This window comes from Manihot esculenta, chromosome 13 (genome assembly GCF_001659605.2).
Source record: "Manihot esculenta cultivar AM560-2 chromosome 13, M.esculenta_v8, whole genome shotgun sequence".
Classification (NCBI taxonomy): domain Eukaryota; kingdom Viridiplantae; phylum Streptophyta; class Magnoliopsida; order Malpighiales; family Euphorbiaceae; genus Manihot; species Manihot esculenta.
In genome coordinates this window covers 3242446-3265153 of record NC_035173.2, presented here as the reverse complement: position 1 = coordinate 3265153, position 22708 = coordinate 3242446, and the positions used below count along the sequence as shown (strand labels likewise).

General features: G+C 32.2%; 3 protein-coding genes across 6 annotated transcripts; 1 reads left to right on the top strand and 2 right to left on the bottom strand.

Moving 5' to 3' along the window:
- Window positions 1-283: 283 nt before the first annotated feature.
- LOC110630193 lies at window positions 284-3338 on the top strand. Its single transcript, XM_021777554.2, has 2 exons — window positions 284-877; window positions 1788-3338. Exons 1-2 carry the CDS (start codon window positions 797-799, stop codon window positions 2883-2885), a joined length of 1179 nt encoding a protein of 392 aa, XP_021633246.1. The 5' UTR covers window positions 284-796; the 3' UTR covers window positions 2886-3338.
- Window positions 3339-8136: 4798 nt separating this feature from the next.
- Window positions 8137-9506, bottom strand: LOC110629949 (probable E3 ubiquitin-protein ligase XERICO). Its single transcript, XM_021777171.2, has 2 exons — window positions 8864-9506; window positions 8137-8723 (listed from the first exon to the last, which is right to left on the bottom strand). Exons 1-2 carry the CDS (start codon window positions 8874-8876, stop codon window positions 8296-8298), a joined length of 441 nt encoding a protein of 146 aa, XP_021632863.1. The 5' UTR covers window positions 8877-9506; the 3' UTR covers window positions 8137-8295.
- A 276-nt stretch (window positions 9507-9782) lies between these two features.
- Window positions 9783-19746, bottom strand: LOC110629947. Of its 4 annotated transcripts, none has more exons than XM_021777168.2 (15): window positions 19366-19746; window positions 18365-18502; window positions 18006-18117; window positions 17682-17840; window positions 16155-16259; window positions 11865-11948; window positions 11674-11789; window positions 11462-11563; window positions 11265-11378; window positions 11105-11161; window positions 10920-10986; window positions 10742-10795; window positions 10559-10633; window positions 10436-10471; window positions 9783-10158 (listed from the first exon to the last, which is right to left on the bottom strand). In XM_021777168.2, exons 2-15 carry the CDS (start codon window positions 18382-18384, stop codon window positions 10045-10047), a joined length of 1215 nt encoding a protein of 404 aa, XP_021632860.1. In that variant the 5' UTR covers window positions 18385-18502; window positions 19366-19746; the 3' UTR covers window positions 9783-10044. The 4 variants fall into 4 exon arrangements, with proteins under 4 accessions (XP_021632860.1, XP_021632858.1, XP_021632861.1 ...); XM_021777166.2 differs by having other exon boundaries at window positions 18365-18467; XM_021777169.2 differs by having other exon boundaries at window positions 18365-18401.
- Window positions 19747-22708: the final 2962 nt, after the last annotated feature.

Sequence of the window (22708 nt, the reverse complement as noted above, 5' to 3'; positions counted from 1 at the left end):
ACGTCCAGATCAAAACAGTATAAAAAGAAAAACGTCCAGACGAAAACATCTCCGATTAAAATAAAATAAAAAAACCACAAAGTTGTAGAATTTAGAATTAGTACCCTCTCTTAAAATTCGTCACCAAGGAAAGCACACAAGAGGGACAGTTGTCTTGAGCAAGTCGTAGACGCGTCGTGAACCAAATTACCAAATTGTCCTCAATTTTTCCTCTTATGCTCTCACCAACAGAAGAATAATTTGGTAAATGTGAAACAACACTGTTAATCTATATAAAAACAATGGAAACGGCTCTTTCTTCCCCGGTGTACATTCTGCCTCTCTCTTGTTAGAGCACTGAGCCTTTTGTTTTACAATTTCCACGAACTTCTTTTCACTTGATTTATTTTTTTATTCTTTCATTGATTTTTTCTTTAATTTTTTGATTTTATTCTTGAGGGCCATATCTTTTAGTGAAGCTTTTTGTGCTTTGTTTGTAAAAAGGAAGCCAGTTTTAGAGAGAGAGAGAGACAAGAAAACGGCTAAATTTGCTGCATCTTTGGCTGTGGAGAAGCGGAGATCGAGGCAGGAAGAGGTTGTTTTGGAGTGGGAGACTTTACAGTTTTGCCCATTTGTCAACCGATTTTTGTGGGGGGACCTTTTGGTCATTTAGTGATTGCTGATCTGGTTTTTGGAGAAGTTGCAGAAGTGGGGTTTTTAGATTGGTGGAATTTGAATAGAAATACCTGGTTGGGGAGATTCAGAAGGGGGAAAAAGGAGAAAGTCAAAACAATCGAGTGAAAAGAAGAGAAGCAGAATGTGGTGGATGATGAGTGAAAATGGTGGACATTACTGCTCCAAGAAGACTGATGATATCTGCGGTGATGTGTGTGGACAGGTATTTTCATTACTCTCATGGGTTTTGATTATATTTTCGATTTGTTTTCAATTGTTTATTAGAACTGAATTGGATCTGTTTGTTCGTATTTTCATTTTATGGTTTCGTAGTTTTGTTTTGTTGTCGCAATAGGAAGGGGGAACGTCTCTGATTTTTTTGGATCTTCGAATTTTTTGTTCATATCTACTTTCTGAAACAAGGAATGAAATCTTGTCACATAAAAAATTTGTCTAATATAATGCATGTGTTTAGGAAGTTCTATTTCTGCAATAATGGCCATTGGAATTCTAGATTTCCATTGGCGTTTTTTCTATATAATATGTATTGTGCTGTTTGAAATTTATCTATTCGTGTATAAAAACTTCTATTATGGAGATTTTGCCTTTTCTTAAATTGCTTGTTTGGGTGTTTGCATGTTGAGGTTTTGAGGTCTTTTCAGTTTAAGGACGATGGTTTTGGTGGATGCTTTGTTCATGAAAATCTGCCTCATTTTTCAAGTGAAAAGCTACTGAAATTTTAAATTGACTTGTAGGAAAAGGTTGCAGATGAATTTATGATACATGGGTCTTTTGAATTTTTTGTGTTCTATTCGCCTGCTGAAAGCTATGATTGCGTCTTTACTTTTACAGTTACTTGGATAACATTTGAAGCATATTTGTAAAGGAAGCCTTCTTTAAGCAATCATTGTTTGCATTAGCTCATCCTTCCTGGAATTACACAGAGCATTCTCTTGGCTAAAAAAGAAAAAGTTGCTTTCTCTTTCTTGTAATTTTTTGGACATGGTTGCTTTAGTTATATTTTTCCATGAAGTTTTTTGAAGTTTAGTAAATTTCACAGATGGAAAATTTGTTCAGCTTCATCATGCTTTCTTCTGAAATAGTTTTCAAATGAACTCCCCTTAATTGTGCAGGACTCGGGCCGAGTTTTGAGCATGTCCAGAATCCGCTGCATCCTACGTGGCATTGATTTAAAGACCATTTTATTTCTATTAATCCTCGTGCCAACTTGCGTGTTTGGTATTTATGTGCATGGGCAGAAGATCTCATACTTCCTGAGGCCATTATGGGAAAAACCGCCAAGAAGCTTCAATGAAATGCCTCATTATTATCATGAGAATGTGTCCATGGAGAATCTCTGCAAGCTCCATGGTTGGAAGATTCGTGAGTTTCCTAGGCGTGTTTATGATGCAGTGTTGTTCAGCAATGAGCTGGATATCCTCACATTACGATGGAAAGAATTGTACCCTTATGTCACACAGTTCATTCTTCTTGAATCTAATTCAACATTTACTGGTAGTGAAAAGCTTCTCTATTTTGCCAATCATCGAGATGAGTTCAAATTTGTTGAATCCAGATTGACTTATGGAACTGTTCGAGGGAGATTTAGGAAAGGAGAGAACCCCTTTATTGAGGAGGCATATCAACGAGTAGCTCTGGATCAGCTTATTAAAGTAGCGGGGATTTCTGATGATGACTTGTTGATAATGTCAGATGTAGATGAAATACCAAGCAGGCATACTATAAATCTCTTGAGATGGTGTGATGACATACCTTCAATTCTTCACCTTCGACTGAAGAATTATCTCTATTCTTTTGAGTTTCTCGTGGATAGTAATAGCTGGAGAGCTTCAATCCACAGATATCAGACAGGCAAGACAAGGTATGCACATTATCGCCAGGCGGATGACATTTTGGTAGATGCAGGGTGGCATTGCAGCTTTTGCTTTCGCCATATAAGTGAGTTCATATTCAAGATGCGAGCCTACAGCCATCATGATAGAGTCAGATTCAAGCATTTTTTGAACCCTGAAAGAATCCAGAGAAAAATCTGCGAGGGTGCTGATTTGTTTGATATGCTTCCAGAGGAGTACACATTCAAGGAAATCATTGGAAAGATGGGGCCAATTCCTCACTCTTACTCAGCTGTTCATCTTCCATCGTATCTATTACAAAATGCTGATAAATATAAATATCTCTTGCCTGGGAATTGCATGAGAGAAAGTGGGTAACCTTCTTAGATGACTTTCACTATCTGTTTCTGTAAAGCTTAGGCAAGGTGCAGCTTGTGCGACTCCTTATGAAGGTCCAAGCGAACATGTGACAACTGCCATATGTCACTTGTGCAGTCGAGCTAAATTAGGGAAATGTTTGAAGATGTGGGAGGATTCTTGGATTTTCTAGGGGTCAATTTCTGTATATAGTTTTATTCTGGATTTGGTTTTTTATTCAAGGCAGAACATATCCATTTGACCTGGTGGGCAACTTGCAGTGATGCTAACGGCCCAGGTTTTTACTTGAGTGTTTGTGCTTAGCATGGATAGAAAACTTAATTCTCCAAGTATTCTAGATAATAGTTTTTAGGTTCTGATTTCTCCCTATAGGGGAAGTTTTGTTATGAGACCATTTATTCTTGTATGTCATTAACACCATTATTCATTTTATTTGATTGCATTTTGATCTGCTATTGGTCACAGTTCTGTGTGTGCTCCTGCATGTGTTCTTGTCCTTAATGAGCATGTCCCTGAATCCCCAGAATGATCATTTAATGAAAGGCAATTACAGTTTACAGAGCTAGAAATCTGTTTTCTCCAATGATTGCATTAATTGAAGATGCACGGTGAATGGGGACAAAGAATCCACTGGACGAACATGGGGTAAGATTCCATATGTCTGCTTATCAATAAATGTAGGTTTTTTTTGGCAATGTTTCTATCTTTCCTACCTTGTTAAAAACCAAGAGAAGTTGGGTAGTTTATGATTTGGTATTTTGCCATGTTATGTGGACCATATCCATGAATAGTTTTTTTCCAGAAGTTGAACTTTGATAGGTAGGCCATTGCCTCTCTGGCAATGAAGCTGGCACTTGATGCCCTGTTTATTCCTTCATGCAGGATCAGCTTCAGTGTTGATGAGGGTGGCACCTGGGCCGTAGTTTGGCATATTAATATGCTCAATTTGGTGTCTATCAAGTATCAAGAATCAATCAAGCTGGTGGAATCCATGCAAAATAATAATAATAATCGTTGAAATATAAGTAATTTGGGAAAGAATATTTGTATCACTGTGTATTAATTTTATGAGGACTTGGCTGGCAGATCCAAAATGGTGGGGATTAAAAAGTCACCAAATTTATTGTGAAAAGGCTACTTCCGGAGGAACACACGACAAGCTTTTCTTTCTTTCTCTCTTTTTTTAAAAGATTATGTTTGAATTTAATTCTTGCTTTGGCTTAAGGAAAATTTTAGTTAAATTCAATAGTATTTTATTTCAATTATAGGAGGTTTAATTATTTTTTAATTATTGTATGATAAAATGGATGAATGAAATAATTTAATTTAAATTATTTAAATTAATTAAAATTTATCTAGATGATGATATTAAGTGGGATGAATATTGATGTGGTAAGTCTGGTAAATTCTATATGATATTTAATTAAATAGTAGATTATATATGACATTTAAATTTAAAAAATAATTAAGATTAAATTAAATATAACAAATTAAAAAAAAAGTTGCTTTTAGTCAATTTTTTTAATACTATTAAATTAATTAAAAAAAATACTGAATAATGAAATAACATGTGAAATTCATTATTTAATATTATTGGATTATGCTAATAGTTTGAAAATAGAACTGAAAAACTTAGATGGTTTAAACTAAATTCAAGTCAGCAGGTCTAACCTTTTATACACAATAACCTAAAATCTATTAAATAATCAATTAGAATGTAATTTTTAATAAATTTTAGATTATAATTGTCTTAATCATTGGGAGAAAGTTTTTTAAAATAATGAAAGATTAAAAAATTTTAAATTTGTGTTTGAGAGTACGATAATTTTAAAGTGAAGCTTTTGAATGTTATTTAAAACTTTTAAAAAATTTTAATTTTAACTTATTAAATTAATATTTGAGAAAGTTTTCTTTTGAAAATTTTTTAAATATCTTAAAAAAACTTTTTTTAAATAATAGAAAAAATTAAAATTTAAAATCCATAAAAAACTTAAAACTTGTAAATTTATATTTTAAAAAACTTTAACGTAAAAGGCTTTTTTTTTCCCCTTTAATTTAGACCACTTTTAACTTAAATAATATTCTACGCCTTTGTAATATTTGCTTAAAATAAAGGAAGTAAGCTATTTATTTAGAAATAAATAAATTATTTTCTAAGAAATTATTTTTCAGAAAATAAAAGAATTTAACCAAATAAGAACTAAATTTAGCCGAATTACGCTTGAGGGAAGCATTGTAAAACCATAAACTCACACATCAACCAGCAACAAAAAGTCAGGATTCCCAATTTGAGTCTAACAAAAGTAAAATTGAATTGTCATTTTAACAAAGGCAGTTGGCTCAATACAAGAGTCTGGGCCAATCTGTGTTCAACTCGCCCTGCCTACAAATCTCTCTTTATTGATTCAGCCTAGCCACTTCCTCTGGAAACTTCAAGAACTAGCCTTGGCCGTAAAGATTTGAAAACGTCTACAAAGTTGGGCTTGGACCTAACTTGCCTGTACAACCAGACAAGCCTACAGATTCTAATTCCAAATTTGATTATAACTTAAGCCCAGAATTTCAATTTGAATTCACAGATTAATTACAACTACACAGCTTATATCCGCACATGGAGAATATTATCCAACACTAGCTCAGGATATTCAAGAACCAGAAAAGTCATAAACATACATGCATGCGCTTGCTTTCTCAGAAATTCCCCACTTGGCCTAAAATACAAAGCTTATTTCTTTACACTTTCCAGATTCTTTTTCTGGGAAAGTAGTCAAAAGGTGAAGGTATCAGATTCAATCTTATCTTCTGAGAATAATTCTGTAGTATAAAAACCCAGTTCTAGTAGTCCCATAACCTGTCTATAATCAAACCAAAAGTGAGAGAAAATGTTGTTTTCCCATCATCATCATCACCACGATCGCCATCACCATCACCATCATCATGCCAGAAACCACAACAATTGGGAGGTCTCAGGTGACAGCTTCCCGCAGGGCTCATCAACCAATAGTGGGTATAAGTATTTTCTTGATCCACCAAATTCTGTGAGGAAAAATAATGAGAAAGCAACTGTTTGTGTTAAGCTTGGTGATAAAGAGATCTGTAGTGAAAGTGTTGATGCTGTAACTGAAGAGTTCATTAAGTTAGAGCATAAGAAGTTCGGATGATCCTTCTATGCAATAAAACATCATCTGGGTAATTTCTCCCTAGCCATGAAATAACTTTGTGTGCCAATAAAAATCAAGTATTGATATGAATTGATGATTTGTTTGTCAATGCAAGTTATGTATAGGGTTTGTGTTTTCCTTTCATTTCTGTGATGTTGTAATTTATTATCATAATAATAAAAATGAGATGGCTTTATCTATTTGAATATTTCATCCTGAGATGTCTGATTGGCTTACATCAAACAAAGACGAAATATCCAAAGTTGGAATTTTTTAAGATATATCGAGAACGCAGTACAGACATTGATTTAACATTGTACATTCATAATATATTTACATTAAATAAAATACATTTCTCATTGAAATGTGTAATCTATACATAATCTTTCAAAATTATAAAAAGATATGACAAAAGACTTAGGATTGGTCCAACCTCCTCTAGACTCTGAATGGACGATGTGAAAGGAAGGTCAAATTAGGAGATGAGAACTGCTGAGCGGATCACCGAAAAGAAACTGAAATAATAAAAATATAAAGGTGAGTACAAAATCGGGAATGTTTCGGGACATTCCGAAACGAGAGCTTTAATGTTCTCTCTCCTTTTTTTTATGGGCCTGGGCCTGAGCCTGAGCCTGAGCCTGATCCTGATACAATTATTATTGAATTTGGGATGATTCCAATTCCTCAAATAATATCTGTTTTAATTCTATATATTTTTATTAAATTTTCTGAAATGAAAAAAAAAACTAAACAAATATATAATTGATTTAGGTTGAGTAATTAAATATTCGTAAAAAGAGGTGGTAATGCGCATACAATAGTTTAAATTGAAATTAATTTAATATTAATTTTTAAATTTTTTTAAAATTAAATTAAATTTTAATCTCTAAATTATATTATAATTAATAAATCAATTTTTATATTTTAAAATTCAATATTTAAATTTTTTATTTTTGCTCTGTCTAAATTCATCCATTTCTTTAGTTTTTTTTTTCTTTTCATAATATCTTTATACACAGTATAATATAAGTAAAAAATTTTTTACATTTAAATTAAAAAAAATTATATCTAAAAATTAAATCATGCAACACATGTATAAAAAATTTTTACATTTAAAAATTTAAATTTTCCTACTTTCTTAAATTTACCGTAATTTTTAATTTCGTTTATTTTAAAATTTAAATAATTTTAAATACATAAGTCTTGTACGTTAAAATATATTAATTTTTAAAAATAAAATTTATATTTTATTTTAATTTTTTATTATTTTAAATTTTTTTATATAAAATTAAACTAATCATATAATAATTAATTTTTATTTTTTATATATTATAAAATATATTTAAAATTTAAAATTAAAATTCAACTAATTATATTTAAATCTTTCATATTTTATATATTAAAAAATTTAAATCTTTCACATTTTATATATGGAAGATATCGGTTTATTTTCTAAATTTTTTATTATTTTTATTATTTTTATTTTTTACAACTACAATAATTGTATAAAAAACTAATATTTTTAAATGTAAAATTTTCTTTGAATATATTATTAGAGTATAGTAAGAATATTATAAAAAAAATCATATTTTTAAATATAAAATTTTCTTTAAAATATATTATTAAAGTATAATAAAAATATTATGAAAAAAATATATCTTTTAAATTTGAATGAAAATTTTAAATATTTGATTTTAAACATATTGATATAAAAAAATAAAAATTTTAAATATTCAACTTTAAAAATATTAATATAAAAATTTAAAATTTAAGTGTTTAATTTTAAAAATTAATTCATTAATTATAATATAAAAATATAAAAATTAATTCATTAATCATAATATAAAAATACAGATATTAATGTATTAATTATGATATAATTTAAAAATTAAAATGTAATTTACTATTTTTTTAATAAAACTTTGCTTTTTTCAGATTAATTTCAGTGGAAAAAATTATATAAGAATCTAAACATTAGATTAAAGATTTGCATGGGCATGGTGGTTGAATTCCTTTATGCTTCTCTCACCTGTACTCACTGAAACTTCAAGTATGATTTATGAAAGTGGAAATTAGTTTACACACAAACACAGACCAAGAAATCACCTCTCACTAGTTTTGCTCAAAAATCAACTACAAAAAAAGAAAAATAATTAAAAAAAGAGGCCAATCAGAGCAACAAGAGTGAAGAAAAACTCTTCCCCAAACAACCTAAACATCCATTTTACGACAAAAATTTTCCTTCAATCTTAGAGAACTGATCTACAAAGAGGACAGGTACTATGTTTATTGTCAAACCACTTGTCCAGACACCCTTTGTGAAAGAAATGCTTGCAAGACAATTCACTCACCTCCTCTTCAGCTTCAAATCTACTAAGACACACACAACACTCCACTTTACCACTACCAGTCCGACCGCCGCTGCTACTGCCACTATTGTGGGTGGTCAAGGACTTGAACTGGGTTATTGAAATTCTTCTCTTTCTCACATTTTCTTCAGGAACACACCCATCTTGATCGTCTTGCTCATAATCTTGTGAATTCCAATTAGCACCCATCACTTGGAGCACAGACCTTAGCATGTTCTTGAATAAAGCAACTGATATAACTGTGTTCATTACCAGCAGAGGAAGCACTCCTTCAGCAGCAATAGGGAAACTCGAGAGCCCCATGCTAGCTAGCCAATACACAAAAGGAAACACAATTTGCTTTGCTAGATTGCTAAGAAGTGGAAGAGGAGAGACCAAAGAGGCAAGCAATTTACATCCACATAAAAAGAAAATGCAAAAGAGAGAGTTTCGGCAGCCGAAAACTTACAAAGTTGGTACATGCATAAATCTGGAGAGGATTAGGCTCATTTAAGACCTCAAGTGACAGAGTAACTACCAGATATGTGAACCCTAGTTGGAGAGTTGGAAGATGGGGGTTACACGTGTGAGACACTTGGAGGAAATGTGAAGAGATGGGTGATAAATGATTGAAGGTAACAGAGAGAAAAACAACAAAGAAGGAAGTGAAGGTTTGGCAGGGAGAGATGAGGAGATGAGAGGAGTAATTTGGAGGAGGACACGTGTGGCTTAAGCTTTGTGGGCTGTGAAGGAGGTGGTGCCTGATGGCTCCTTATCGTTTCTTGATTCCTTGGAGCCGCGTTAAGGCTTCAGTCACCTTTTATTTTTTGGCCCTTTTTGGTCACTTCATCATGGCTCCCTTCTCTTTCTACTGCAGCTTATCATTGATACTGTTAAATTCAAACTCTTTTTTATCATAAAAGATGAAAAAAAAAAAAAAAGTTGGTGAATGGAGATTTGGCACTCTGAGAGACAAGAAGACGTGCATGGAATATGGTATTCACTGTCAACGCAAGCTTAGTTCCAAGTTATGATATAGATATTAATTTTAAATTTTCAAAATTGATTATTTCCCTAAATTTTAGACCCGAACTAATGATTTACCACCAGAATGAACCCAATCTACTCCATATGCCACGGAAAATTTTGCACACAGGGATGGAGTTCTTAACAAAAATTATTACAACATCAGGTTTCATAATTTCGAAAAGCAGCTACGGTGTAAAATGTAATGGTGCTATAATCGTCTCTACAGCTTTGAAATCTCGAATTCTGACTCCAGTATTATTCGGAGATATTCCATAATCTTCAAGTCACAAGAACATTATACCACATATCCACATTAAAACTGAGTGCTGGTGGATATCTGCATATTCCTTTCACCAAAATGACAAGAAAAATACTAACTTACATCAAGAAACAACCATGAAAAAATTATTTGAAAACACAAGATTAAGATGAAGAAATGAGGGAACAGAACAAAAATAATTTACAAAGGGGAAAAAAAAGGAAAATGGGTTTTAGGATGCATTATGGTTCAGAGGTGAAAACCTGCAATTAGTAAATAAGTAACTGTTTTGATTACAGTCTACAGATGTTATGTGAAGTAGAGATGGTTGTGTACACTCAGCTTCTGTGCTTGCTGTTCCTCTAATGAGCCGTGGAATTGGAAGATTCAATTGCCTTTGATCTAAAATATGCATCTTCCGCGTTTGTCATCCGGTTTTGGAACATAGTCCACTCCTTCCTGCACCTCTCCCTCACCTGCCATCATTAGAAACAGCTCAATGTATTTCATTCATGAACTGGTTAATGAAAATAACAATTTTCCATCTGCAATTACATGCTCCAGTTCTACACAAGCTAACTTGTAATGTTTCGCAAAGTATATATGGGAATCCTCTGGTGACCAGAGTTTGATTTCCCTGCCCCTTGTGATGCTTCAACAAGAAAGCTAGTCACCAGAGAGAAAAATGGGTAGGGATCCATAAATACAGCTTCAAAAAGGAAGATAGTCAAGTGAAAATTTTGGTTTACATACCCCTTGCCATGGTGCCTTCCCGTTTTGCGACTCACCCTAGCAAAAGTAACCAAGTGAGTACTTAGTTCCAGCATATTTGGATGGAAGAGAAAATTGACCATGGTGTCGGATATATCCCTTTACCTGGTTGCCAAGTGAGGGAACAGTTTGATGAATAATCCACTGAGAATCTACAACTCCTATCTTCTCATGAGCAGGCTGTTTTCAAGATAAGTAGTTCATAGAAAAGTTTAGTTATGACTACAACAGTAAGAAATGAATTTTAAAAACATTTGTCAAAGATAGAAGCAGAAGAAGATCACTAACCTCTACACATTTTCTAAGGGCAAAGTCAAGACCCCATCCATGGACCAAGTCATTCTGCAAATTTCAGTTTATGATTATCAAAAGTTCATTGAAATACAGTAACAGGAAAAGGAAAAGAGAAAGAAAGGGAGGTCTAACTAGTTATAGTAGGATTAAGGCTAGCACTATGTTTATGTACCTGAATCATATGCCACACACAGCGCCATGCATTTCGTGAAAACACGGGAGCCATGATCTCAACAAAACTGTATCAACAAGAAGACAAACTCGTTAAGCATTTTGCACGCCATTGTATGGTGAAGCACGATGGATATCCAAATGTATATTACAATGATGACAACACAGATGGTTAAAAGTTCATACGCTGCACAGGGTGGTAGGTGTGGGTCAGTGCACCAGCCTGGTTTCTCTTCTGTTATTCTGAAAGGAATTCAGTGAAGAGATTCAAAAATTTGTCCAAAAATACCATAGTTATTATTATTTTGAAAAAAAAAGGGTTAAATAGTTATCCTATCATGCTTACTTGTGAACTTCCTGATCACCTCTTCTCTTTGTCATCTGCCAGGTTAAACCTTTGTTAGGTTCTAAACCGGGCTGTGAAATCTCCAAGCCATGCTTCTTCACTAGTTTTATATACCTGGAAAAGCATAAAACATAACAAAGCTTTTAGTCCATTTAAAAAACAAATAAAAATCGTGTTATTTTATATCCAATACTCACTCTTCTGCGTTAAAATGCTCAACTCCCAGGTCCTCATCCCAGATAAATATGTAGTCATATGGCGCAACAATATCAGGATGCAGAAATCGCTTGGCGTACCACCTAGGAACCAAAATTCAGAACTTAAATTACAAATATTATGCAAAGAAACCACTGATATTTCATGCTATTAAACCTTAACCTGTGACCTCAAGTTCACAGATGGTCCTTACCACTTCGTTTGTTTACGAACACTCACATGAATTGCCTGCTTGGACCACTCAAATTCATCCCATTCACTAACCCGCCCATCATAATGGAATAGAAGGACTGTGAAGTTCTCTGAAAACTGCAAGAGACAAAAATTAAGATACATGAACATGTAGAAGTTGTCATGAATGCACACGTGAAAGCACAAGCTCACCTTTTTAACATTTGCATCGATATTTTTTTTCTGATCATAACCAACAGTGAACGTTACAAGATATTTTGGCGTTCTGGTCAAGTCCTGCAGATGCCAACTTGGTTAAACATCCCAAGATCGCAATTAAACATTACCTAGATGTTACATTTCAACTATAGAGGATATTCACCAATTAATAAAATAATTACTTAAACTATAATCTCAATTAGAAATAGCAAATAAAACCAGAAAAGATCGAAAAAAGGTTAAAAGCCTCAAGTCATCATCATTGAAGTTATTTAATTGCTCATATCAAACTACGAGTGAGAGAGAGAAAGAGGAAAAGGAAAAGCTTATTGATCAAGCATAATTTAGCCACATTTTTCTTATTATTATTACTGTTTAAATATGAATTTTCCTATCTTAATTTATGTTTTTACAATATTTTTGCAGAAAATGAGAAAAATGAAAATTTGGAGAAAAATAGCTTGAAATGCTGGAAAACTGATTTGGCTGAAATGATTTTGCCAAATCAAGCCTCAAAGAATGCCAAAGGCAGCTACAGGAAGAAGAAGCTAACCTACAAGACTTAATATGGCCAAGCCGATTTGCCCGGATCGCTGGTCAAATCACCTGAAGAAAGCTGAAACAGAAACCCGGAGGTGACTCGCGGAAACGATTTGAGCAAGTGATTTGCCCAAATCACTGCCAAATCAACTGTCTTCAGCAAGAAAATACATAAGCGCGGGAAAAGTAAAAATTCAAAGATTCAAACGTTTTAGAGTCCTATCCTACTTCAAATACGCCAAGACCAGTCATATGACACCACAAAAACCGCATCAAAGGGAGTCCTACACTAAAGGAGATCTATTCATATTAGAATACAAGATAAAGAAGAAATAAAAAGACCATCAAAGACCAAGACAAAATAGGATTCTAACTCTAAGAAGGATTATGACTTCTCACTTATAAAAAGGGTCAGCAACCAACAAGGAGATATCAGAATTTTTGATAGCACCTCTCTCTCCTTTTTCTTCTTTTCTCTTTTATGTGTTCTTTGTCTACCATGAGTGGCTAAAAACCCTTGTCTCTAGTTGAAGTTTGAGAAATTTCAGTTTGTTATGAATTAGAAGATTTAAAACTCCATTGTTAAAACTTCTATTTTTCAATATTTATGCAACTTGTTCTTTATGTCTATTATTGCCTTGCTATTAGAATCAATAAGGGCCCATTGCTTTTAATTACATAGGTAATATATTGTTAGTTTAAATAATTTAGGTCCGTAATTGCTTAGATTATTTGAACACAAATAACAATTGGTTGCATGATCTAACTTAACCACGCGGTTGACAACGTTAGAATTAGGTTTCTCTATCTCTTAATGGAGTTAAGAGTTGAAAAGTGAAGAACCCCAAGGACATTCCTTGGCAACTTGTTAACTAGTGTTTGATTAGCGAACGTTTCCTAATCAAACTAAAATTAAGGAGGAATTTGGTTGTGAAAAGCGTCTTCTACAACCTAAACTAATTTATTGAAATAAATAGAAATATCAAAGCATCAATGATCAATTTTAAACTGAAATGGATCTTATACTTCAACTAGAGTCCTTTTACCATTGATTTACTCATCTTTTGTTTATTGCTTTCTTTTATTACTTCAGTCTTAATTATAGTTTACTATCATCAAAAACAAACTCCCCTCTTTATTTTACTTTTATTATTGATTTGCCTAAGTCATAGTTAGGAGAGTCCTTAGTGTCAAATCCCTGTAGTTCGACCCTATTGCCACTATCTACAAGTTCTTTTTGTTGATTGTTAATAGGTTTATTTTTGACGGTTTCGACAACTGGTATCACTTATCATTGTTCTTGTCCTCTACATTTTTCTTAGGACTGGTGGGTATGAAAAGTGTTAAATTTGGACCAGACCTAACTCACCCCAAAAGCTAGCTCAAGGGGAGGAGTGCCTATGACCCATATAAGGGGCACATTACCCCTTTCCACAATCGATGTAGAATTCAACACCCCCCTCACGCCCAGAATTTTTACTGGTGCATGACATATTTATGGGAGACCCAACATAGGCCCAATATCGGATGGGAGGCTCTAATACCATGTTAAATTTGGACCAGCCTAACTCACCTCAAAAGCTAGCTCAAGGGGGAGGAGTGCCAATGGCCCATATAAGGGGCACATTACCCCTTTCCACAACCGATGTGGGATTCAACGCCCCCTCACGCCCAGAATTTTTACTGGTGCGTGACATATTTATGAGAGGCCAACATAGGCCCAACATCGGATGGGAGGCTCTGATACCATGTTAAATTTGGACCAGACCTAACTTACCCCAAAAGCTAGCTCAAGGGGAGGAGTGCCTATGGCTCATTGATCAAGTATAATTTAGCCACATTTTTATTATATTTATTACTGTTTATTTACACATTTTTCTAGCTTAATTTGTGTTTTTGTTATGTTTTCACAGAAAAGGAAGAAATTGGAAAATTGGAGAAAAAGTGAAGAAAAAGCTGGAAAAGTGACTGGGTCAAAGTGATTTGCCCAAATCACTCGCAGAGACTGGCCAAATCACTCGCAGAGACAGAGACAGAAACTGGACTGAATCCCAGAAAGCGATTGGGGCAGATCGACCAAGTGATCTGCCCAAATCACCTTGACAGCAGAGGTGGGAAAACAGCAGGGAACCGAATTTCGAATTTTCAGAAGTCCAAATCCAACTAAATCACTACCAACACAATTCCAAGAGCCACGAAAGAGTTTCTCGCCTAAGGAATTCCAGTTGCAATTAAATTCAATATCAAAAGAGGAATCACAAGCCAAATTAAAAAGGGATTTCAAAACCCTAGAAGGATGGAATTCTTCAGCTATAAAATGGCAGCCTCCAAACCAATAAAGGCATATATCTCATCTTCAGCAATTCTGCAGAAAATACAGCAGTTTCTTCTTCTTTTCTTTCTTCTTCCTTTTGTGATTTTGTCCACCATGAGTGGCTAAATCCATTCTTTTCTAGTTGAAGTTGGTGAATTTCAGATTTGTGATGAATTGGGAGATTTAAATCTCCATTATTAAACTCTTATTTACCTTCAATATTTATGCAACTTGATCTTTCTATAATTATTACTTTGCTTTTAGAATCAATTAAGGCCTGTTGCTTTTAAATTGCTTGAGTAATATATTGTTTGAATAATTTAGGTCCGTAATTGCTTAGATTATTTAAACACAAATATAATCGGTTGCATAATCTAAACTTGACCACGCGGTTGGCAAGGTTAGAGTTGGGTTCCTCTAAGTCTTAATGCAGTTAACAGTTGTTCGATGCTAAAAGCCCCAAGGACGTTCCTTGGCAACTTGTTAACTAGAGTTTGAGTAGCGAACGTTTCCTAATCAAACTAAAACTAAGGAGGAATTTGGATTGTGAGAAGCGTTTTCCACGTCCTAAACTAACTTATTGAAATAGATAAGAGTATTAAAAAGATCAATGATCAATTCTAAACAATTTGAAATAGATCTATGCTTCAACTAGAATCCTTCTTCCATTGAAATTCTCATTCATTTAAATTATTGCTTTCTCTTGCTTTTTAAGATTTAAATCATCAAAACAAAACCCCCCTCTTTTATTTACTTGCTATTTACTTGCCTTAGTCATTATTAGGAAGATATTTGGTGTCAAATCCCTGTGGTTCGACCCTATTGTCACTATCTGCAAATTTATTTGTTGATTGATAATAGGTTTATTTTTTACGGCTTCGACAACCGCTATCACTCATATAAGGGGCACATTACCCCTTCCCACAATCGATGTGGGATTCAACAAAAAGCAAGTAACATGAACACAAGTATCAATTATAGAATAAGCAATTCAGACTTTACCATGCATTCTGAAATACTATGAACTGCAGTGGAAAATTCATAAGACAAAGAAGGGTATAGTATAGCCATCATTCCATGCTATTATTGGAATCATCTTTTATATTTTGTTTTATTTCCTTTACTTGACATTTGATTTTCTTTTTTGGTTACAGGGAATGTAATTTTGCTAGATTTTATTATCATTATCACTTAGAAAAACACTTTTCTTCCCAACTGCCAACTGTAAGACTACTACACGTCACTGTCTAAGCCACTGAAATTGTTTACGAACAGACATACAAACACCATTCCTCCATTCAAAGCAAAAGTCTCAGTCTGCATATTTTCAGTTATATCAAAATCTGATAAGTTATAGAGTTGCAGGTATTTGAAAAGGGAGTCCAAGGATATAATTATGTTACATAAAAGAGTGATGGTAGAATACGAACCTCATTAGGGTTACCCCACAATCTGCGCAAATAGAAATCTGACTCAGCTGCAATAATTCCTGAAGGTAGTCTTTCTGCACCTTGGGGATTTGAAGGGATCCAAATCTGAGAATGCATAAAGAAGCATACTATTAATGAGAAAATTTTGGATATATGCAACATGTGTTTCTTCTTCTTTTAATTTTTTTTTTTCTCTTTACGGCCCATATCAGAGAGCTCTGCCTTTTTTTATTATTATTATTATTATTTTCTTCAGAAAACCGATATTCAGGATTTGCAAATATCATATAATACAAAATTTACAGAAGCATATAAATGTGAATGCATATAATGAATTTGCAAAAGGGTATACAAAAATCATACTGGTAGTTCAGTGATAATCCACTATTAAGGCTAAGAAACAGAAAAGTAAAAGGAAAAAAAAAAAATTATAAGCCCAGTTATGTATGCCGCATGAACTAATAAAATGCATATCATGAATATTAAGCATTCTTCTTGAGATAGGCAACAATTAGATAAGTGAATAAAAATGGAGCATTTTCCTGGTGTAATTCTAGCAGCAAGTGTATTATTTCTCTGCTGTCATTACATCTTGTAATGAACCAATTCTGCAGGTTTTCTTATAACAAAATGCACAAAAGAATAGGTGTCAATAGACTTCCCACAACAGATAATCTCAGTTTGCACCCTTAGAATAGATAAAGACATAAAATTTGATGCTTTCCGTTCTTTGTCAATTAAGAAAGATATAAAAACATAATAATTATTATTAGTCAAGTGTTAGAATGCACTTCAAAACCCAGGCACCTAAATATCCACACAATACGATTAGGAAAAGAAAAGCAAAAGATAAGAACAGGAAGTAACAATTAAGTGGATGTTTACTCAAAAGACTTGCCACCTCCTAATCAATCATGTGTGGTACATGAGCAACAAAGACAGTAGGTTTGCAATTGTGTATGTGTCTGTGTATGTAAAAGAAAAAAAAAAAAGAAAAGAAAAACAGAAAAACAGAAAAGGTAAGGTATTGAATGAGGTAAGTCTAGCAGACTCATGCCAAAGCAACGCCAGAGAAAGAAATATTGTGTTAGCAGTTAGTTTCTTTTCACTAAAATGATAATACAACCTTATCAGCCAACCTACTTCATCTGCTTTCAAGCCTAAATTCTCTCATGGCAGTCCACCTCTGCCACCTAAACCCATAAATACTTTTCAAGACACCTCCTAGGCTCCTACAGTTACAAGCATAAAATATTTACAGAGGAAAATTGTGGAATTTACTTCATAAATAATCTAGCAACCCCTTCGTGATTAAGTAGTACCTAAAAGGTAGCACTCAAACAGTTGCAACTAGTATATTTGAGTTATTTCCAGTTGAAAAGACTTTCTATTCATTATAGACCTGATTCCGGAATGCCTTAAAATAGACACAGAACCAGAAAGCTCCTGATGACAACAAACACTCATACAAAAGAGATCAAGTGACTGAGAGCAGCAACAATGTTAAGAAGAAGGAAAGTCATATACCTTTGATGTGCCATTCAGATTTTGCACTTGAGTTGCATCGTTACTACTAGACTTTCTTGAATACCAAGAATTGGATGCCATTTCAGTAGAAACGCTTAATTTTCTGGTATCAATGTATGAAAGATCAACGGAAGGGATAAGGGTGGATGAGATATTCAGCTGCCAAATTTAGAAACAATTGTAATGTCTATCATGTAGATTAAGAAAATTTGAAAAATAACAGAAATTTATAAGCATAACCATGTAGGAACGTGAGAAAATAAAATGAACAAAAAGAAGGCTTGATGAGCACAAAAACTTGAAATGACTGATAAATCTGGTTACCTTAGACAGTGACAATGTTGGAAAAGATACCCCTATAAAGAAGCCAAAAGCTACTCCAAGAAAAGTTGTTATAATAAGCCTTGTTGTCTCATTTGGTTTTCTACTAACCATACTGCAGAAACAATATAAAATTTATATTGGAATTATTATAGTTTCATCGCATTTATGTCCACGTAAATATTCTCAAAGAGAGGGAAAACCAACCAAACTGGCATAGGTAAGAATAAATAAATAAATAAAATGCGCCCTTTGCATTCAAAAAACCATCAGAAGATCCTTAACCAAACTAGCATAGGTAAGAATAAATAAATAAATAAAATGAGCTCTTTGCATACCAAAAACCATCAGAAGATCCCTACCTTCGTGAAAGGACTCCCATTCTATTGACAGTTGTACCTGTATATCCACAACTAATATGAGCAGCAGCGTGACAATTAAAACTTGTGTGTTGTTTATTGGGTCCTGAGTTGCCAATATTCCATGAAAAAGGTAGAGAACTTCAGCAAAGAATACAGGAGATATAGAAGAGTAAATAGGGTATCGTTATCAGTAAGTTAGACAAAAGTCCAGATGAAGAATTTATCATAACAAGAAAACACTATAAAACCAAGGTGGAAATTCAAATTGAAAGTAAGCAACATGATGAAATAAGCGAGTGTATAGCTTTTGAGACCACAAATTATATAATAAACCCAGTCGAACCCATTTTGTTTGTCACATAGCATGAAATTGTATTCTGTTACAAAGTAAAGATACCCTGATATAGTGTAAAGGTCTGAGAAACCAAAATGATAAGGATTGCCAAGATAAGACCTCCTTTGAATCTTCTCTCCATAATTCATACACTCAAAGAACTTTGCTCATTCACAGCCTCATAAAATTAATCAACTTTATTAACTAACATTTCCTCAACCACGATGATACAACCATGTGCTCACTAACCATGTGGCCTATTTGACAAAATAAACAAGCTATTTAAGGGCCCAAGAGCCTCCATTTCAAACCCTCAAACTTATTACCTCCATAATCAAGCAAACCTCATGACCCTTTTTTACTAACATCTAAAGTCTAAAGCTTAATTTGTAACCAGCACAAAAGCCCAGATCCTGGCATTGGATTATGAAGAAAAAAAAAAACCTATACTTGCATATGTTGAAAGATATAGAAGAGAAAGACCAAAAAGCTTGATATAAATAAGAAAATAGCTAGAATTGCTGAAAAAGAATTCAATCTATCTATCGGTAGCTCAAGAAAAATCAAAGGCAAGTAATTACTACCATAAGAAGCTCTTTTGAAGTTCAAAGAGCAAAAATCAGAATACTTGGAATAATAACGAAGTGGGAAATTTCAGAAAACGCACCTGAATAAACAGAATCTGAATAGCGAAAGCAAGATCAGGCAAAAGGGGAGTTCAGAAACCAATAAATCACGAGAAACCCACTTCCTAAAAAAATGAAATCCGGGCTCTAATAGAGATGGAAAATTGAGAAAACTCGTGATCGACTACTGGAGTTTGAAACACAACGTGGAAAGAAGAAATGAGGAATTTGCCGGGAAAAGGAAAAAAAGGCAGCGATTGGCGGTGAGTTTGGGTTTTCTGTTTCACTGATGAACCTCTTGAAATGGGAAATTTGGGATCTTGGATGAAAATGAAAATCTATTCCATTTGCTGTGGAAGATGTCTATATTAAAAAGAAGACCTCTCCTTTCCCTTTGGTTGAATTTCCAAGTGAAAGTTTTAATCTTTTTAAGCTCTGATTCCGCATTTACAGTAATCAAAATTGACTTAAATTTAAATCTGATTATTTTAAAATCTTGCTAGCTTCGTATAATAAATTTTTTCATTTTTATTTTCTTAATTGCCTTAAAATTATCATTTATTTGTTTGTATTATAATAATATATAAATTAATTAATTTCTCTCTTTCATAATTTTCATTCATTTTAATTTTTTATATATATTAAAAAATATAATTTTTTATTAATTTTTAATTATATCTATTTAAATAAATTAAATTTTATTAAATATTAAAAATATCTTAAAAAATTTATTAAAAATAAGAAAAAAATATTTATATATTATTACAGTTTTAAAAAATAATTCTATTTAATTTTATTTTAAATTTAAAATAATTTCTATTAACAGTATTTAAAATGTTTTTTAATATTTAATAAAATTTAATGTATTTAAAATAATATAATTAAAAATTAAAAAAATATTTTTAAATATATGTAAAAAATAAAATAAATAAAAATTATAAAATGATGGGAGTATACTTTTAACTGTATTATAAATATCAAATAAGTTTTTAATATTATTTTGCTTTTTCTTGTTATTTCAAATTATAATTAATAAAGAATATTATTTTAATATATTTAAAAATAAATTATTACTTTAATGTTTTATTTTATCATTAAATATCTCATACCCATGACTAATGCTTTAAATTTTCATTAATTATTTTTAATTTCTTGATCTATGATTAAATTAATAAAAATAATTAAAAAATGAAATATACAAATATTTATTTTGAAAATATAAATACCAAAACTTTTTATTTTCTGATTTTGTCTTCTTTAATGGAATGAAACCAAACCAGCCCCATTGACTTTGAAATTTCAGACCCTGTGAGATCAGTGAGCAATCTTCTTTTAATGGTAATTTTTTTTTCCGGTCTAAGTTGATGGAAGATTTTCAAAAAAAGGTAAGAAGAGTAACAATAGCTCTAATTAGAAGAGAGAGAGAGAGTTTTCTTCGAATTCTTGTCTTATATTTTTCATTTTTAGTGGAGAGTCTCCCTTCTATTTACCACAGAAAAAACTTTTTCCTCTTTTATCTGGAGAGTGGATTTTCAATAGTCTTAGATATATACTTCTCCTTCTTGTATATTTTATAAGTTGTAGAACTTAGATTTAAGCTTTCTATTGTTTCACAACCCTATGGATATTGGTGGTAGTAGTTCAAAAGATTTAGTTCGAAAGTCGCTATAGAAATGCTAGAGAGTTGTACTATTTCCATGCTCGTCGAGTCGTCATTGTTAATACAATTTGAATTAATCACAGTTTTTCAATCGTTTCTTGCCTTATTATTATTGGGAGTTCTTCTACTGTTTGTATAAGAGTGAGTTTTTCATCTCACCAACTTGTATGTGGCTTTATAAATTTTTCAAAGTATAACGGTGATACGATATGAATGTAATTAAGAAAGTCGTTCAAATTTTAAAAATCGATATGTCCCTCATTTTTTATGTTGTTCTTGATCTTTCCATCTATTCCAAAAAGATTGATGTTGAGATTCTTTCTCCGAAATTAAAATTTAAAAATTTAATGCTACCATGTGGATGGATAGATGTTGAGATTCTTTCTATGAAACGAAAATTTAAAAATTTGATGCTACAATGTGGATAGTCCTAGGTTCTCCACTCAATAGTTTGTTGCCTTAAACATGAACCATAGCATTAATTGATTTTTCTTTTAGATCCAACTCTGTTTCAAGTTACCCATATTAGCTTAGGGGAAGTGTTTATGAGCTCCCCTTTTCACGTGCACCTTTGTTATTTGTTGGATTGTAACTTTGGTTTGTAATCAGGTTTTAAACTTTTTATGTGATGAAACTAATGTTTGAAAAAAAAAAAATAATAGCTTGAATTTGATATTTTCAATTTTTTTTTCCACAGATATTTAATGATTATGTTAGTAATTTCCTTATCTATAATTTTCAAAATTTTGAGACTATAAATTATATACATAAAGGAAATAAATAAATATTTTATTATTTAATATATTGAGGGTAATGAAAGAAAAAAAAAAGTATGACCATTAATTTATTATTATAGATAATTTGTTTTTCTAATTTACTATTTTAGATTTAATTTTGAAGGTGAATATCCAAAAGAGAAATTATCGCATTGGATTACATTCTGGTACCATGTGCTTCAATTATTAGGATTCATTCTACTAGTTATTTACATTTTTAAAATTCCCTAAAATTTTGATACTACTACTAAATTTGAATAATTTAATGTTTATTTATTTTTTTAATTAATATTAAATTATATAATACTAATTGAAATTTAACTCATCATGCCTTCCATTTTAACTAATATTCTCCAACTCAAGCTCTGAGTTCCAGTGTTGAATATAGAAAACTTTCCAAACTTGTGAATAAATAGAGTCTATTTAGTATAAATTTAGATTTGTTGAACTAGTAAATTTCAAATTAAAAATATTTTTAAAAATATTTTTAAAAATATAGAAAAATAAAAAATTATAAATAATATTAAATAAAAAATTTGTCTAAAAATATATAGGTTTTATTCAGATCCCACTTTCATTTTAATTCACATAAATTCAGTAAAAATTTTTCCATAGTTAGAAAATCGGTTGGCAACAAACCCAACCCAAGTAGGACCAACCAAAGTAAAACCTACCTATTAACTGCAAAGAAGACAACAACCACTTGTTGCCTATCAAGAATCAAGAAACAGCCTTTTTAAAGGGCAATGGCCCTGTAAGATCAACGACCCTCTCCTTCAAAATCTAGTAGCTTTAATTTATCAAACCTACTAAGTGGGAAAATTCCATTGGCTGAAACTTACATTTCAATGTATACATTGAATCAATTATTCAAGTGGCGTATGAGAATTTTGCCTTAGTAATATAGTCTAAACAATTAATTATTACGAGTTTTTATGCAGTTTATGA

What these genes read in the sequence shown, in the direction of transcription:
- LOC110630193 (XM_021777554.2), top strand. Translation starts at nt 797, where the DNA reads ATGTGGTGGATGATGAGTGAAAATGGTGGACATTACTGCTCCAAGAAG. An exon ending in GCGGTGATGTGTGTGGACAG is followed by an intron (nt 878 to 1,787) that starts GTATTTTCATTA and finishes TTAATTGTGCAG; the next exon opens with GACTCGGGCCGAGTTTTGAG.
- LOC110629947 (XM_021777168.2), bottom strand. Translation starts at nt 18,384, where the DNA reads ATGGGAGTCCTTTCACGAAG. An exon ending in ATGGGAGTCCTTTCACGAAG is followed by an intron (nt 18,118 to 18,364) that starts GTAGGGATCTTC and finishes TTGTTTCTGCAG; the next exon opens with TATGGTTAGTAGAAAACCAA. An exon ending in CACCTACCACCCTGTGCAGC is followed by an intron (nt 10,987 to 11,104) that starts GTATGAACTTTT and finishes TTGTTGATACAG; the next exon opens with TTTTGTTGAGATCATGGCTC.